The 19,054-nt window shown below is 38.1% G+C and overlaps 2 protein-coding genes across 7 annotated transcripts in view; one reads left to right on the plus strand and one right to left on the minus strand.

The window, feature by feature from the left end:
* kdm6a (lysine (K)-specific demethylase 6A) overlaps window positions 1-8,220 on the plus strand; it is a 72,247-nt gene extending 64,027 nt beyond the window's left edge. For all 5 annotated transcript variants that reach the window (XM_079821679.1, XM_079821677.1, XM_079821678.1 and 2 more), the window contains 7 exons: window positions 781-929; window positions 1,053-1,167; window positions 1,264-1,451; window positions 4,307-4,448; window positions 4,568-4,694; window positions 6,952-7,122; window positions 7,250-8,220. In XM_079821679.1, coding sequence (XP_079677805.1) covers window positions 781-929; window positions 1,053-1,167; window positions 1,264-1,451; window positions 4,307-4,448; window positions 4,568-4,694; window positions 6,952-7,122; window positions 7,250-7,282 — 925 coding nt within the window. In that variant the 3' untranslated portion in view covers window positions 7,283-8,220. The remainder of the gene's footprint in view (window positions 1-780; window positions 930-1,052; window positions 1,168-1,263; window positions 1,452-4,306; window positions 4,449-4,567; window positions 4,695-6,951; window positions 7,123-7,249) is intronic.
* dipk2b (divergent protein kinase domain 2B) lies at window positions 7,953-18,233 on the minus strand. 2 transcript variants are annotated; one of them, XM_079821694.1, is made up of 5 exons: window positions 17,956-18,233; window positions 15,923-16,187; window positions 14,108-14,281; window positions 13,464-13,752; window positions 7,953-9,063 (listed from the first exon to the last, which is right to left on the minus strand). In XM_079821694.1, the coding sequence occupies exons 1-5, from the start codon at window positions 18,213-18,215 to the stop codon at window positions 8,717-8,719; spliced, it is 1,335 nt and encodes a 444-aa protein (XP_079677820.1). In that variant the 5' UTR covers window positions 18,216-18,233; the 3' UTR covers window positions 7,953-8,716. The 2 variants fall into 2 exon arrangements, with proteins under 2 accessions (XP_079677820.1, XP_079677819.1); XM_079821693.1 differs by having other exon boundaries at window positions 8,585-9,075; window positions 17,956-18,217.
* Between the last annotated feature and the right edge of the window lie 821 nt (window positions 18,234-19,054).

Raw genomic sequence — 19,054 nt, forward strand, 5'->3', positions numbered from 1 at the left:
TATTCAAATGGTAATATTGATTATTATTACTGTTTACAATAGCTTTTGCTGTATATATTTTAGCTGTGATTGCAAAGCTCCATTTTCAACAGCCAGTCTACTAAGAAAACTGTTATATAATCCATAAAAATCTTAGTGCTAATTTTGTACTTGAGATTTTTTTTTCTTATTACTTTTCTTTTTAAATATAAGAAACGTTTATTTTGTAGAAAATGATTGTGCTGTTTCATGAAGTGTGGAAACAGCAGTACAGTATATTTTTCTGTTGATGGTGTGTTGAGTGCACTTGCATTTCTTGTACATTTTGGTATTTGCCATTTATTTGAAATAGAAATAATTGCAATAATTTGTAACATTATAAATGTCTTTACAGTAATTCTTGTTGAGTTGAATGCATTCTAGGATAAGGCACCTAGCATAATCTGAAAATAAAATCTTAAACACTTTTTATTTTCTAATGGTCAAACGTCCTTTGAAAAAACAGTAAGCCACTGAAGTTCATGAATTGCAGGGATTTTTACCATGGTGAAAAGAAGTCTTAGGCACTTTGCTTCATGTTGTGCCTAACCTTCTTTAACAAAAATAAAATCACGTTAATGCATGCCTCGTGTGGTTTAGTGCTTCATCAAGGTGCTCTTGAGAGTTTCATTGTGGTCTGAAGGAGGATTGTGTGAGAATGAAATGGACCTCTTCAGACCTCTTGCAGCGTTCAGAGTTGTGATGGAACAGGAAGACATATTAGGTCATTACATCTGACCTCTCTGCCCTGTGGCTTTGCAGGTGGAAGCTGCAGCTGGCTGAGTTGAGTAAGCTGCCTGCCTTTGCGCGGGTGGTGTCTGCAGGGAATCTGCTCAGTCATGTGGGCCATACCATTCTCGGCATGAACACAGTCCAGCTCTATATGAAGGTTCCAGGCAGCAGGACACCAGGTCAGTTTATTGGCACGCAAGCACACACGTCTCGATGTACTTTTACTGAGGCAGCACTCTCAAATACAGACATTGACAGTGATTGTGACTGTGTAAATGTTAAATGTTTCTTTGCTCATTCAGGTCACCAGGAAAATAACAACTTCTGCTCTGTCAACATTAACATTGGCCCTGGAGATTGTGAATGGTTTGCCGTTCCTGAGACATACTGGGGTGCCATGAATGATTTCTGTGAAAAGTGAGCTGTCAAAAATGCATGAATTTGTTGAACCTTTCTGTTAAAATGAGTACTTATCTTGCACATGCACTGACTGATATGTTCTTTGTTATGCAGGAATAATATTAATTACCTAATGGGCTCATGGTGGCCAAATCTAGAGGACTTGTATGAGGCCAATGTTCCAGTGTACCGCTTTATCCAGCGACCAGGTGATCTGGTCTGGCTCAATACAGGCACTGTGCATTGGGTTCAGGCTATTGGCTGGTGCAACAACATTGCCTGGAATGTAGGACCACTCACTGGTAAATTTCAAGCTTCTTATCACTGCTGTTGGACCACCATATCTGTTCTAAAACCTAATGAGCTGCTTAAGGCCTACTGCCTACATATGCAGCTGTTTTCTGTGACAGTATCCAAACCATTATTCATTGTCTTAAAGGGTCATGAAACCCTAAACCAAATTTTCTGAGATTTTAACAGAGTTATGTGTGTTGAGCATCATAGAAGTCAATGTAACCATCCATTCATTTTGATTGTAGGGGAAAACTAGTTAATTTTAAACATTTTTGCGCTATATTCAACTTCCAGGTTTAAATTCATCTTTGTTTCAACGTCACAGAATGTGACGCTTTGTCGTACTATAGTACAGCGGTGACTCATCGATGTCTCATAATTATTCACTAAGTCTGTGTGTCCTTATCCTATGAGAAGAGGCCTCACTTAATTATTCATGAGACTGCGTGTCCTTATCCTATGAGAAGACGTCTTTCTTAATTATTCACGAGTCTGCGTGTCCTTATCCTATGAGAAGTTCCTTGCTTAACACAGCAGCACGCATTGATTGAGAGGCGCTTCAAACAGTGAGATCGCATTCAGTAAGTGAGGGACGCATTATTGGATCCAAAACGAGTGATTATTTTTGCTTTGTAAGAGTTTCTGCGTCCCATAAGTTCTCTTCAGTAGATCCTGAGTCTTCGAAACAAACGCGATTCATCCACACTGTGAGTGTAACCGCTCTTTAAGCCCATTAACCGATCCAACGGCTCATAAGTTATCAATGATGCAACAGCGTGTTTGTATATATTTTCTATGCAGAGAACATGCGGATTGCTGTGCATTTATTTGTGCAATAAATGATAGCTGTCGATATGTACTTTATGTATTTGTGTTATTTAAGGTGAGCTTACACAACCATGTGCAGTCAGTTAATACAATACAATAGCTTTGATGCATACAATAGCTTTGATGCATACAATAGCTTTGATGCATACAATAGCTTTGATGCTTTTAACTCTGACTGACAACAACAGAACAACGGCTTCTGATTCAGTCTCCCCTCGTCCCCCTCCACTCCGCTGCTTAACCACGCCCACTTTTATAGCATTTTTCAAAACTGGTGAGAACTGACGGCTGCTAAAACGGGGTTTCATGACCCTTTAAGTGACTGATTTGGAACACTCTACATTGGAAGCAATTTGTTTAAAAAAATCTTGTTTTAGCTGTATAAAAGTCAGACAACATTAAATAAATATTTAAAAAAAATATATATATTATTGTGTATACATATACATATATGCCTGATACAGGAGATCTCAAAGATCCAGCAATATATTTAACTGTGGACATGGGGTACTTTTTATCCCCGTTTGCACCAAACCCATCTTGTGGTTTTGCTGCCAAAAAGCTTTTACTTTCTTTTTTTTTTGTCTCATTTATTTTTTCATCTGACAATAGAACCCTGTTTGAAGTTCCAAGAGTGTCTGATGACTGAACATGCTGGAGTTTTTGGATGAGAGCAGAAGATATTTTTTTGAATTCAATACTTTAGCTATTTCCTTACAACCACTTTCTATTTTATGAGGCTCAACAATCTTTCAATTGATTTACTTCAATTAAAAGGGTAGAGTTTGTAGAGGTTGACTGAAAGATCTAAAGGATAACGAAAGGCAGATTTATTAATGTGTGTATATAAATTTATTTGTATTTTACATATTTATATTTTTATCAGATTTGTGCCTTTATATTATATGTATATTCATTATTTATTTGTATTTTACGTATTTATATTTTTATCAGATTTGTGCCTTAGATGGTGGTAAAACAAACTTTTGAATAAGAACACGCATGAATATTGGGTGAAATAGTTTTTATGCTTTAAGTGTATAAAGGGGTCATCGGATGCCCATTTTCCACAAGTTGGTATGATTCTTTAGGGTCTTCATGTAAAGTCTGTAACCATAGACCGTAAAAAAATATGGACGACACGACTTCATTGGCTTCTGCTGAAGTAACTGAAGCCTTCGGAGGTCCAAATATGGCGCTGACATCTCGGGACCGGAGTCTGCGCAGTAGAGAGCAGGAAGTATAGCCGTGATATCAAAAGCCCGCCCACACTCTCGCAGATGAAGAACAATTCATTATGTTGGTGTGAAATAAACAGTTATGGAAGAAATTAAAGCTAAAGCTCCAATCTCCTCCCAAAAATCCAGAAAAAAGTCTTAGTGCCTCAGTGACAACTTCACTCAGAGAAGCTGTCAATCTCAGCTGTCAATCATGACGTCACACCCCCCGTTTTTATAGCATCAAATAACTGACTAAAACTAAACTTACTTAAAAAAAACGAACACTTGAAATGAAATCATCGTGATAAAAACTACCTACAATGACAGAAACCAACTTTTTGGAAAACATTTTTTGAAGTAATTTGATTGTTAAGTTTGTTTCGCGTCCATTAGTAAACACAGAGGGGCGGGTGTTATGAGCTATTCTGGGACCAACTACCTGGGGGCGATAGAGTTGTGGAGGATTCAGTTTCTGAGAGGAGTGCTACAGGCTTGTCTTGTTACATACTTTGGCTAAAATTTGGATGAAATAAGGTATCTTGCGAGGCAGGATATTTGTGCTACCTGCATTTTAGCTTTCAGGTCTGGAATATGCCTATAATGCCTTAAATGCTGTCTATTGTCAGGCAGCTCATTTGGTTTTAGAACAGATGTGCATATCAATTTTGAAGAAACTGATGTTTTTCCATCTTTTTTCAGTCTATGTATATGTATACTGATATTTAGATTATTTAACCTGTAGACCTTAAGTTAAAATACAGTTAATCTATTTGTTAACTGACCGGAGGGTCTAATTCTTATCCATCTTCCTTCAGTGCATCAGTATAAGTTGGCTGTAGAACGCTATGAGTGGAACAAACTCCAGTGTGTCAAATCCATCGTTCCTATGATTCACCTCTCTTGGAACATGGCCAGGAACATCAAAGTGTCGGATCACAAGCTCTTTGAGATGATCAAGTGAGTCTACTGATCTACATTTATGATTGTGGTTCTTTGAGTGGTCACGATCATGCAGTTTGTGACTGAAAATGCAAGCAGTTTAATGGAAGTGTTACATATGGTCTGTTCCTCCTCAGGTACTGTTTGTTGAGGACACTAAAGCAGTGTCAGACGCTGAGGGAGGCTCTTATAGCTGCTGGAAAAGAGCTAGTTTGGCATGGAAGGACCAAGGACGAACCTGCTCACTACTGTAGCATCTGTGAGGTGTGTATTCTTCATTAATGTTTTCTAGCACAACATAAACATGAATGAACATCAGAAGGTATGTTGAAAGATACAGTACAACTTACATATAGTAAGGCTGGGCATTGGCACTATTTCTCGATTCGATTTCGATTATATATATCAGGTACAATACATGGCAATTTTTCTCAAGGAAAACAAATCTCTTTACTAGGGATGTTAATGATTAATCGATGATCGATTCAGTGTCGATAATACATTTAATCGATAAAACCTATCGATCATTGATTAATCAGGGTCATGCGCGTGCGTGCTGCTCAATAGCAAAACATGTACTGTAAATCAGACACAAGGAATAAAGCCGCACCATAGACTGTAAAAAGGGTCTGCGCAGTGCGCGAGGGAGCGCACGACAAAAATGATGTCATCATGCACAGTCAGCCTCCGGAGGCTCGCGCGGCGGAGCCATGCAAAAGTATGAACAAGGCTTAATGATGCAAGCGTGCCGGAGCTCTGTTTGGGACCATTTTACAGCTAGAGTGACACCTTAATCTTGACTACAAGTTTGCATGTGCATTCGCAGCCTTTTGCTTTCTGCAAATGTAAGTTGTAATATTGTGTTGATTCTGTGTGGGCCTATCTATAGCTGATTTTTTTAATCTCATATAGGATGCATCTGGCTAAAAATTAATGCAGTAGTGAAGCGTGCCGGTGATCAGCGTCAGTGCATGCAGCTCTAACAGCAATGCACTTATACTAAACTTATAGTGACTATGATTGGGACTGTCATGTTACATATCATTATAAAGAGAACAATATTGTAATACATCGTTGTGAATTTACTGGGTCTAGTTGGCGTTTTTTCAGCGCAATGTTTCAGGAAGAGCGCGTCCACACATTCTGAAGAGCACGCATCTGAGGTGGAGTTGGTGACACGTTGACTTGTATTACTCATATTTGATCATTTAATTATATTACTTATTTAATAATCAATCACATCGATTCATTGTATAATCCTATAGCCCTTTATTTAGATTTAAAAACCGACGATCGATCATGGAAATTTGTGTAAATTGACATCCCTACTCTTTACTAATGCTGTAAACTATGGGAGTCAGTTGGTACTACATTTAGCCTACTATTATATTGAAGGTAAAAATGAACTGATTTCTATGCAAACACTTAAATTAACAATTATGTTTTTTTATCATAATAAAGTTATAATATTAACTTTACAATTACATAATCATATTACTATTTTAAATATAAACATTTAAATTGTGGCTGTCTTAACTTGCCAGATTTATTCGTACATGCATTAAATATTGAAGAACATTAAAAATTATAATGAATAGCCTATGTAATATGGTGCATATATTTAGCAAAATGCTCCTTGAGTTTTTCTAGCTGACTAACGAGTTTATGGACACTGGATATGGTTTTTCGGAGGTAAATGTGACGGTACATTACATTGTTTACAAGCTGTTTTACTGACGTCTTTCCACGTTTGAAACCGATTGAGTTATTCCATGTGACATGATATGGATTCCGGTAAGTTGTACTGTATCTTCTAACACCTTCAGATGCTCATTCATGTTTATTTTGCGCTGTAACTGGTATTAAGGCGGAAGAGAAGATCAGTTCATGTGCGCTCCATGCTGCCGCTTCTCTTGAACTGAACTGAACAGGGTGACTTGGGATTTAAGAATCGATATCGGTTTGTAAAAATGAGAATCGATTAAAATCGAGAAATCAATTTTTTTTTTTTACCCAGCCCTACTGAAATCCGTGTCATGTCACGTAATTGCTCAATCAATTTCAACCGTGGAAAGATGTCACTAAAAGAGCTTGTAAACAATGCCATATAATGTTACATTTACCTCAAAAATATCTATCCAGTGACCATAAACTCTAGTCTGTGAGAGGAAAAGCTCTAAACTTTCGAGAGGAACATTTTGGTAAATATTTATAATAGATTATTATAAAACTATATTATATATTATAGTATATATTATAAAAACTTCCTTGTCTAATTTAAATGCAAGTAAGAGTTTTTGCTCTTTGTCTCGTTCTCGTGAACCCAATCTCGTGTCTCGTGAGATAAGTGTCCCGTCACACCCCTAAGAGGTGAACATTTCATTTCAGTTTGATCAATCTTTGTCTTGACGCTTGACATTTCTAGTTAAAAACTACAATTAGGAGGGGGGTCTTTTCTATCCATGCTTGCTTCATCTTTTTGTTTTTTGTTTTTTATTGATCTTTTCCATTGCTTTCCCAGGTGGAGGTATTTGATCTGCTGTTTGTCACCAGTGAGAGCAACTCACGGAAGACGTACGTGGTGCACTGCCAGGGCTGCGTTCGGAGATGCAGCCCTAATCTTGAGAACTTTGTGGTTTTGGAGCAGTACAAAATAGAGGATCTCATGCAAGTGTATGACCAGTTCACATTAGTAAGTCTCAAAGCCTCTTTTAGATTAATCTCTACATAAACCTTTTATATCAGCTAATATACATACAGTTAATGGTCCCATGTAGCAAGCATTGAGCACGGTTAATGTCCTCTCGCTCTCTCCACAGGCCCCACCCCTGCCCTCCTCCTCCTCGTCTTGACGTTAACATTAACGGTTCTTCGGATAACACCCTGGAACGCAACACATCCCTTTCTGATATTCAGGAGACCTGACCCAGTTCCACACCACTGGTTTCTGTAGCAAACCCCACGAGGCTGCTGGTTCGAAGCTGTTTGTCTATGCAACCTTGCCAAGTATGGAGTTTCGGCCCACTGGAGTGAAGTGGGATCGTCTCCATCTTCAGGACTGTTTCAGCTTGTTCAGCACCACTTTTCTTTGAAACACAAACTACAAATAGACTAATTGCTGAGGAAAAATGGTTTTGTGTATATACCACAAATGTCAAAATCACTCAAAACTACTGACTCTTCCTTTTTACTGTTGCTTTAATCCTTTTTTTTGTTTTTGTTTCTTTTGTGTTCTTCTGTACTTCATGTACGGGCTGATACATGATTTATTTTCTTGAATCTTATTTCCTCTTAAATACTACCGTAGCTGGTCTTTTTTGTTCAACATTTTCTTTAGGTAACAAAAAAGAAATTTGTAATGTGAATTTTTTCTTTTTTTTTCCATTAAAAATAGTTTTTGCCTCTTTTTCTTAAGGGAAAAAGTTAAGTTGGGGGGTGGAGTGGGGGTAGCCAAGTCACAGAAAAATGGGTTGCACATAGACTAAGGAATAAACTTTAATTTGTGTTTTTTTTTTTTCTTTTGTGTTATATTTCTAATCTTGTAAATTTACACTATTTATAAATATTTATTGCTTGAAAATATTTGTTGATGGAATGCTGTTATTTTTTTCCAGAGTTCCTGCCATTAAATTTTATGGAGTAATGTCATTTTGAACATTTCTCTTTTTACATTTTCTATACATGAATAAAACTGCTTAGCAAGCGTTGTACAGATACATGAAGATTGATATGGTTTATGGGTTACTAATCAGAGTTGTCTTTGTAATTAAAATATTCTCCTTTTGTGATGAAATTCCTTGTCTCGGGTGTGAATAATATTTACGCAATTATCGATGTATATAATTTTATTAATATGTCTCAAGGTTTGTTTGCTGGCTATATACGTTAAGATTCACATTCTTTATTCGATATATGCTGATGACATTGCACAATCCATTTTGTATTTGTAAACTGCAGTGCTTTAGAGTAGTGCCAAGAAGATACTACCAGGTTCAGATTGTATCTGGTATCTCTGAACTTCATGCAGTCAAGACTTAGACATACTCCACCCAAAAATGAAAATTCTGTCTTCATTTACTCACTCTCATATTACAAACCTCCATGACTTTCTTCTGTAGCATACACAAGCTATTTGGAAGAACTTTGAAAAGAAAACAAAATGGGCCCATTGACTTCCATTGTGTGGACCAAAAAAAAAAAACATTAAAAATATTTTCTATGTTGCATAGAAGAAAAGAATGTCATGTAGGTTTGTAAATGACAATCTTCATTCATGGTAGTTGTGTCTAGAACTTGTCACTGTAGAGGCATTCAGGATATCTGTATTCATAGAGAGCGCTGCATGCCCTGAGTGTCTGTAAAATGGCTTTTAAGGTTTGTATGGCAGTGATTATTCTTTGGTCAGACTGAGATTGGTCTGCGCAGATAGCGAGCTCATTGGCTGCTGCTTTGGGAAGCTGACCTGACTGCACATCACTAGGGATGAGCAGTTTGTTAAGGATATGTTTGCATAGTAGGATAAAACTCTGTGTGGCTCGGACAGTTTCACATGGGGGAGGTCTCGCACAAGATCCACTCAGACAGGAGAAGACATCGACGTGTTCTGGAAGCAAGTCTTCATCAGGAGGATGTCCTGCCGGAAAGACTAGATTTGGTTAATAAGGAATGATCACTGTCCAGTAAAGCTGCATCATGAATGATTAAATGGGGGAGGTAAATCTCCATTAATTCTCACAAAGTGGTTGCTAGTCATCCTGGGGTCAACTTTAAATTACATAAATTAAAAGAAAAAGTCTTATGCCCACCAAGGCTACATTTATTTGATAAAAAATAAAGAAAAACTAATATTGAGAAATATTATTACAATTTAAAATAACTTTTTTTATAACATATTTTAACCCTCTATGGCATGTGTTGCCCTCAGGCAACAAACTGCCTTTTTGGACCTCACACGCCCCTTTAACTTTTTTATATATACAGGTGCTGGTCATATAATTAGAATATTATCAAAAAGTTGATTTATTTCACTAATTCCATTCAAAAAGTGAAACCTGTATATTATATTCATTCATTACACACAGACTGATATATTTCAAATGTTTATTTCTTTTAATTTTGATGATTATAACTGACAACTAAGGAAAATCCCAAATTCAGTATCTCAGAAAATTTGAATATTATTTAAGACCAATACAAAGAAAGCATTTTTAGAAATCTTGGTCAACTGAAAAGTATGAACATGAAAAGTATGAGCATGTACAGCACTCAATACTTAGTTGGGGCTCCTTTTGCCTGAATTACTGCAGCAATGCGGCGTGGCATGGAGTCGATCAGTCTGTGGCACTGCTCAGGTGTTATGAGAGCCCAGGTTGCTCTGATAGTGGCCTTCAGCTCTTCTGCATTGTCGGGTCTGGCATATCGCATCTTCCTCTTCACAATACCCCATAGATTTTTCACAGATTTTTCTAAATGAAATCTGCATCTCCCTAAAGTTGGTCAGCAGCAGGAAGCATGAAGTGCTCTAAAACTTCCTGGTATACGGCTGCGTTGACCTTGGATCTCAGAAAACACAGTGGACCAACACCAGCATATGACATGGCACCCCAAACCATCACTGACTGTGGAAACTTTACACTGGACCTCAAGCACCGTGGATTGTGTGCCTCTCCTCTCTTCCTCCAGACTCTGGGACCCTGACCCCAAAATGTACTTTCATCAGAGAACATAACTTTGGACCAATCAGCAGCAGTCTAGTCCTTTTTGTCTTTAGCCCAGGCGAGATGCTTCTGACGCTGTCTGTTGTTCAAGAGTGGCTTGACACAAGGAATGCGACAGCTTAAACCCATGTCTTGCATACGTCTGTGCGTAGTGGTTCTTGACTCCAGCTGCAGTCCTCTCTTTGTGAATCTCCCCCACCTTTTTGAATGGGTTTTGTTTCACAATCCTCTCCAGGGTGTGGTTATCCCTATTGCTTGTACACTTTTTTCTACCACATCTTTTCCTTCCCTTCGCCTCTCTATTAATGTGCTTGGACACAGAGCTCTGTGAACAGCCAGCCTCTTTTGAAAAATTCAGGCAAAAGGAGCCCCAACTAAGTATTGAGTGCTGTACATGCTCATACTTTTCATGTTCATACTTTTCAGTTGACCAAGATTTCTAAAAATGCTTTCTTTGGATTGGTCTTAAATAATATTCACATTTTCTGAGATACTGAATTTGGGATTTTCCTTAGTTATCAGTTATAATCATAACAATTAAAAGAAATAAACATTAGAAATATATCAGTATGTGTGTTATGAATGAATATAATATACAAGTTTCACTTTTTGAATGGAATTAGTGAAATAAATCAACTTTTTGATGATATTCTAATTATATGACCAGCACTTGTATTTATAATATCACCTGACATGTCTGCTCAATGAAATGAGGGGCTGAAGTGGGTGTGACTTTTTGTTTGGGGGTGGAGCAGTCCTTTCATGAAGCAAAGCCACATGGGACACAGTGTCATCAATTGGTTAGATAAGTATCACTTTTTAGCATGTTTAAATTGAAATAACTTTTTATAAAAAAATATATGCATGTGCATCAATATTTAAAAAAGTATGTTTGACTGTTTAAATATTTATTTTGTTTTTATTTATATACTAAAATTGTGTTTTTTGTTTGTTTGTTGTCAACACTGTGCAGTTAGACCACTTTTGTTCAGGTAATATCATAGTGTTAGGACCATATGGTGCATTCAAGTTCTCCTGGGAAGTTTGTTTTTACAAGTTCAGAAAACTCAAAGAATGAGCATTATGTGTGTCATTTTTTATTTTTATTTTTATTATTATTAACACCGATCAGCCATAACCCTAATATTGTGTTGGTCCCATATTGATGCCAAAACAGCCCTGACCTATCGAAGCATGGACTCCACTAGACCCCTGAAGGTGTGCTGTGGTATCTGGCACCAAGATTTTAGCAGCAGATCCATTAAGTCCTGTAAGGTGCGAGGTGGGGCCTCCATGGATCGGACTTGTTTGTTCAGCACATCCCACAGATGCTCGATTGGATTGAGATCTGGCAAATTTGGAGGCCAAGTCTACACCTCAAACTCGTTGTTGTGCTCCTCAAACCATTCCTGAACCATTTTTGCTTTGTGGAAGAGTGAAAGAGGCCACAGCCACCAGGAAATACTGTTTCCATGAAAGGCTGTACATGGTCTGCAACAATGCTTAGGTAGGTGGTACGTGTCAAAGTAACATCCACATGGATGGCAGGACCCAAGGTTTCCCAGCAGAATATTGCCCAAAGCACCACACTGCCTCCGCTGGTTTGCCTTCTTCACATAGTGCATCCTGGTGCCATGTGTTGCCCAGGTAAGCCACGCACTCGGCCATCAACGTGATGTAAAAGAACACGTGATTCATCAGACCAGGCCACCTTCTTCCATTGCTCCGTGGTCCAGTTCTGATGCTCACGTGCCACTGTTGGCGCTTTCTGCGGTGGACAGGGGTCAGCATGGGCACCCTGCTGACCCCTCAATGAGCCTTAGTCAATGAGCCATGACCATGTCGGCCGGTTCACCACTGTTCCTTCCTTGGAGCACTTTTGATAGATACTGACCACTGCAGACCGGGAACACCCCACAAGAGCTGCAGTTTTGGAGATGCTCTGACCCAGTCGTCTAGCCATCACAATTTGGCCCTTGTTAAACTCGCTCAAATCCTTACGCTTGCCCATTTTTCCTGCTTCTAACACATCAAATTTGAGGACAAAATGTTCACTTGCTGCCTAATATATCCCACCCACTAACAGGTGCTGTGATGAAGAGATAATCAGTGTTATTCACTTCACCTATCATAATGTTATGCCTGATTGGTGTATAAATATAATACATGAGGTGTTAGTTGTAATTAGTAGTAGGGTTTTTTTATTGTTTGATGTTTTTCAAAATAAAACTTTATCTAATGCACATATTGCTTGTTTTCTCTATTCCACCTATGTTGAAAACCTTGGAGTTTTAGTACCCTTACAGCACATTGTTGCCGTGGCAACAAACTAAAATCTGTTTCATGGGAGGGGGGGGGGGGGGTGACTCTTTTTATGATGGATATATTCTCAAAGATGGGGTGAAATAATTTTTTCCCAAAAAAATTAAAAATCATGCCATAGAGGGTTAAAATGTAATTTTTCGCTGAGATGGCAAAGGAGAATTTTCAGCAGCCATTGTTCCAGGCTTCAGTGTCACATGATCCAACAGAAATCATTCTATCTATATATGCTGATTTGGTGCTCAAGAAACATTTCTTAGTATTATCAATGTTGAAAACAGTTTAAGCTGCTTAATAATTTTGCGAAAACTGACACATTTTTGTGAATGTGTTGTCCTATTGTACAGTTTTTTACTTTTACTTTTGATTAATTCAGTGTGTCCTTGCTGAATGTATCATTTATAATTATAGATACAGATCTCCTGAATTATATAAAGTATAATTTCTGTTTTATTTCTTTTTTTTATTTCTTTTTTTATCTTTACCCCAAACTTTTGAATGCTAGTGTATATAGTGAATATTATAAAATATACTTGAAACTTGAAAAAAAAAACATTCATATATAAATATAAAGAGCAAATAAGAATATATTAACCCTATGCATACACACACACACACACACACACACACACACACACACACACACACACACACACACACACACACACACACACACACACACACACACACACACACACACACACACACACACACACACACACACACACACACACACACACACACACACACACACACACACACACACACACACACACACACACACACACACACACACACACACACACACACACACACACACACACATAAACTGTTTGAAGGAATATGTACTTTTTGTTTGCCTTATTGGTGAAAAGCTTATTCCAAGTGGCAGTTAAACTCTTAAGTTCATATGGTTTGTCTGTGTACATGGTAAAAGGAATATTTTACCACAGAAAACTATTTACAGGTAACCTGTTATTAAGCCCAAACTGACCTTCCTGTAAGTCAATGATCCCTATGGTACTGGCATCCACAATGAAGACCCTGCTATCATCCAAGGTGCCAAACATGTCCTGTGAGACACTGGTGTAGAAGAGGCTGAACCGGAGGCTGTTGGAGCTCAGGCTCTGGGTGATGTGAAGGAGCTGGTAGGCGATGTCTGCGCGGCGCTCTAATGGAGAGGAAAACAGGCTCCTGAGGGGTCTGCTCCCTGCCCACACCATCATCCTTCCACAGGAGCCGTGGTAGCGAAGGAAGGGCCAGCCCTCCGTGCCTGGAAACATCTGTAGGCAGAAAAGTCAAAAGTAGGGCTGAAAACAGGAAGCGAGGGAGCTTGAGCGGGCAATGCCAATGTGTATTATTTTCATTTTCTTTATATATATAGAGGTAGACAGTCCCTCTTCCTGTGTTTGAAAACAATGATATTGAAATGTCTCAGATTCAGCTCCTTTCCCTTGAAAGGCTGTGATCACTAAATTCTATGAAATACATTCAGATTTATGCCTTTATCCAAAGCAATTTGCATTGCATTTTTAATGTAGGTATATATTTTGATCAGTTGCATTCCCTGGGAATTGAATCCATGACCTTGATGTTGCTAGTGCCATGCTTATCATGTTAGCCCACTTGTTATTATACCTGCAGTATAAGGGGCTGTTGATTAACAGCCAGAGTGTACAGAAGTCTGAGTTTGTCCTTTTCACTGAAGTGCTTCATCTGCACACTGCACACATCAGCCACTTCGAAGTAGCGTCGCACAATGCGGTCCAGCAACCTCTGAGATGGGCAGCGCAGCATCGGGGTGACCAGACCCTATAGAGAAAGAGTTTTGATAAATAATACTCATTATAAGCAGTCAAATGTGACGTATATGTTTCTTCAATTATGGGCTGGTTTGATACTGTAGACTTTGTGAATGTAAACACTTTTTATATTCTCACAGTTTAATTTGTCCACTAACAGAGTATAGCCTATAGGCCTACACCACAGATTTAAAAAAAAATAGTTAAGATTTTAGCATTTTTAGAATAAGCAAAATGGCAGCACAGCTGAAAGGTTTGTTTGATATCTACTTTGCAGACGTGGAAAACAATGTTTTGTTATGAAGAAACAAGCAAGCAAGCCCAGCCCAGCCCAGGTGAGAAAAATAAATATAGGTTTTACAATTATGTTTTGCGAAGTAATGCAATTTGTTTTTGTTTTTTTTAGAAAGTAACGCAATATTGTAACATTATTTTTAAAAGTAACTTTTTCTAACACTGTTCATACGGCATTCATCAAGCAAAAGTTTTCAAGCATGCTCTTTGCTGTCATTTCATTGTTAACCAAGTACACTTAATTTGAAGCTTTTATTTGTGTGTGTACATATACACACACTGATCAGGCATAACATTATGACCATTATAATGTGAATAACACTGATTATCTCTTAAAAATGGCACCTGGCCCGTGTGGTCCAATCAAACAGACGAGCTACTGTAGCTCCAATTGCTCAGTAAGTTAATGCAGGTTCTGATAGAAAGGTGTCAGAATACACAGTGCATCGCATCTCAGTTTGTTGCATTTGGGGCTGCTTAACCGCAGACCTGTCAGGGTGCCTAAGCTGACCCCTGTCCACTGCCGAAAGCACCAACAGTGGGCACGTGAGCATCAGAACTGGACCACGTGGATGGCTGGGTGTGTGTGGGTCGCTTACCTGGGAAGACATGGCACCAGGATGGACTGTTGGAAGAAGGCAAGCGAGCGGAGGCAGTGGGATGCTTTAGGCAATGTTCTGCTGGGAAACTTTGGGTCCTGCCATCCATGTGGATGTTACTCTGACACATACCACTTACCTAAGCAGACCAAGTACACCCTTTCATGGAACACACACACCTTCAGGGGTCTAGTAGAGTCCATGCCTCAACTGGTCAGGACTGTTTTGGCAGCAAAAGGGGGACCAACACAATATTAGGACAATATGTGGTCATAATGTTATGCCTGATTGGTGTAACTATACATATAATTTATGATTGCTATATTTTTGGTATAGACTATAATAGTTTTAAACATTTAAAAATTTAAGACAATCTGGGTCTGAGACAAGGGTACAACCAAAAAAATCTATACATTAATGTCAAAATGTAAAAGTTTCTAAGAGTTTTAATGTGACCATCCTTTAAAAAGAATAAAGTTGAGATCTGGAACACTAAAGTGCCCAAAGTTGAAGAAACACCCTTAAAACACTGTTTAAAGTTTGTCTACAAAGGAAGAAGTACACTTGTCACCTTCATCCTCACCAAAACTTGTCTTTAAGAAACACTGACAATGGAGAAAAAATTGCCACCTTATAAGGGGTAAATTGGCACCTAGTTTTCAAATTAATACTGCTTTGAAATTTAATTGTTCAGACCTTAAATCCTGAGCCACTGCTGACCTCAAATAGACATCAGAATACAATGACCGAATGCAGACCTTCACCATGCTGGGAAGCAGTATGTTGGAGCGAACCCAACTTTGGAAGCGTGAAGTGGCCCTGAGGACGGCTTCAATGCTGCAGGATTTCCCTTTGCCTGCTGAGGTGCAAATGCTATTGTCTGATATCTTGTGCAGGTGAGGCGACATCAATTGGGACAGCACCACAGGTCTCCAGCCCGCTGTGCTGTCTGTATAGTTTCCCTCATATGAGCGCACATCTGCTGAGGAGAGATTAGACTGAGCAGTCAGCCATCTTTCAAACCTGTGGTGAAATAATCAGTGTCCACGTTAGCTTCCTGTTTTTGGTTTCACTGTTCATGCTGCTCACTCGGATCAATGATTAGATATTACAAGCTGGCCATTTTGCAGACAAATTTCGCTATAGAAAAAGGTACCCTTCTAGTGCTGTTTAATTTCTCAATAGCATTCAATACACTTTTTTGTGTCTCAATACTTTTATATACATGCAAGCAGATGCTATGAATTTGATGAAGCATGTTTTCTCTTGCTAATTGAGTTTTGTAGTAGGAAATATATTAGTTCTGTATGAGGATATACAACCGTTTTAAGTGTTTTATTTTTTTATTTTTTTAAATCAGATGAGCTACGTAACAGAACATCAATATCTTGACGTTTTTTCGTTTTTTTTATTTGGACATTTGTATAGGCATAGGTATAATTTTTTAGGCAAATGTGATCACGTAGTCACGTTTTATAGAGGCCAATGTGAATAAATCTATATTTTAAATTCAAAGAGACAAGGTGGTCTATGCCTGACCATTTTATTCTGATCCAAAACAAGACGATATGAACATTATAGAGTGGTCACTTTGTAGGCCAACCAGCAGTTAGCATCGCACTGGTTCCCTCGACAAAACTTTTTCCCACAGGCTTTTGGATTATCGCAAAAAAACAAGCTATGTGGTCTATTATGTTTATGATACTTACACATTTTGTCCATCAAGATAATTATCACAGATGAACACATCTTTTATTAATTTTGAAGCCTAAATGAAGTCGTAGGCCTATAAACGAACTAGCCTATACCATGGTCCCGTGATTTCAACATCACCTTCACTAAGCTTCTGATAACTCTTTCAGTTTTTAACCTTAAAAAAAATTTCCCAGAGCGTTTGAGTTATACTAGTTTATAAGAGCACAATTATGAACATAATGAGGCTATAAAAGCGGACTGAGTTTACCTGAGTAGTCCCATTTAGCCACTTGTTAGCAACCACCTTTTTCAAGAAATATCACGAGTAGGGTAATACTGATCTGTCGTAGAATAAAACGTGAAAGTGTCTTGAGCTTGTGTTTACCGCAGACCTTATTTCAGCCATTTAACCAAAATCCCATTTAAAAAAAAACATTGACTTTGGGACAAGGGAACCGGAAGTGTGCCAAAATGCTAACTCGCTTCCTTGTTTTGGCCTGCAAAATGATGTCATACCTGCACCACTTTACTGGAACGCTAAACACTCTCATATAATGTCTATTTTATTCATACTGGAAGCTGGAGGGTGCCCTTGCACAGAAAGTCCACAAGTGAGGCTCATAGAAGTCATTACACTTATGATGTTCCAGGAAATCCCTTATATGGACAAAAGCATCCAGCTATCACTGTAGCGGAATAAAAATATGAAATTGCTTGGCTGATAAAAGACAATAAGCATATGACAAGCCATCTTGGGGTATTTTCATAACAATAAAGTACATGAAAAATGCAGTGCTAATTGACAGCCTTAATTACAGTACCTATAGAAACTTTAAAAACTGTAATTGATAATTTATTGAAATGGCAGAAAAGCCAATTAAAAGCAAGATATAAGAAAAAATAAAACCTGTCTATTAGACAAAGGTCAGAGAATTTTTTTTATTACTTGTCCACCTCACTTCTGAAATGTTGACTTCACCCCTGGACATTTGGATAGTTTGTTTCTACGATTCTATAATAATCTATTGTAATATGAATATCTCAAAAAAAAAAAAAAAAACGATTATTTGCATAAATAGGAAATATCTGAGTTTACCTTATTTCATCCTTGAAAAACTTCTTGCAAATGGATGTTCCAATGCAGGCATTGCATTTATCCAAACCTAGGAGGATCCTTCTGAAGTCATGGGATTTCTCTTGGGGTGCTCGTGATGGTTCTGGAGTACCAAATGCCAGTATGAGGTACAACGTCCAGACCTCTGACCACATCCCTGCCTTCACTGTATCATAAACCCCAGAATCACAGAACCATAGTGGCAGCCCAGCTGCAGCCTTAACACGAGTACACCAGCACATTAAACAATAAAATGGCCCCTCTTCAGTGTTAACCATAGTATATCTGTTATATCCCCTGCACCAAACTCCTCACTTAGACAGGAAACACATGGAGAACAAAGATAACCCTTGTCGTCATGGTGATACTTCCTCCTGCATATACAGTCTAGTTTCAAAGCCGTACATACAAACCCTGTTTCACTTATTGAGTTCTTCTGAAATGGTCAATTTGAATCCATTTTGTGAATATTATTGATTGCACCTGCACAACTTGATTAACCCAATATTACATTTTACAGATTGCATTTTAAAGTCCATATAAATTGATTTGAGGACATTTTATTTAAATGTAATAACATACTAAATATTGCGAGAAATCTTTTACAATGTTTGTTCATATTTAAACAGAGTGTTGTGGGACTATCGTTCAGAATAGCAGCTCTGCAGTATGCACACAGTATGACAGACTGTGTTTTTGTAAGGTATCCTACTAAGGAAAGGTTTCAGACGGGCTTCCAAGGAACCATAACATCAGGTCTAATGATATAGGCCTAGAACAAATTCAAGACAAGCAAATATTTAATGTCTTTTTTTCCCTCTCAGCAGAAAAGGAATCATAAACCAAAAATAACACTTTTGATTTCACATCAATTCATTCAACAATTAATTTACTTCTTTCAACCACTCCAGAAACATTTTAATTATTTCAACCAACAACATATGAGTCGGGTAAAGCATGCAAAGTGACCAGAGCAAAGGCTTATCGTTGCATAACGTGTATTTCACATAGACCTAAAAAAATTGCCCAATTGGTATTGTGCGGTTGCTGTCAGATATTGCACCTTTTCTTCACAGAAACT

Source organism: Gobio gobio (genome assembly GCF_949357685.1).
Source record: "Gobio gobio genome assembly, chromosome: 7".
Lineage (NCBI taxonomy): Eukaryota > Metazoa > Chordata > Actinopteri > Cypriniformes > Gobionidae > Gobio > Gobio gobio.

Coding starts and splice junctions, on each gene's coding strand:
- dipk2b (XM_079821693.1), bottom strand. CDS start 18,215: ATGTGCTGGTGTACTCGTGTTAAGGCTGCAGCTGGGCTGCCACTATGG. Junction 13,753..14,107: donor AACAGCCCCTTATACTGCAG/GTATAATAACAA, acceptor TTCTGCCTACAG/ATGTTTCCAGGCACGGAGGG. Junction 9,076..13,463: donor GATCATTGACTTACAGGAAG/GTCAGTTTGGGC, acceptor AACCAAATCTAG/TCTTTCCGGCAGGACATCCT.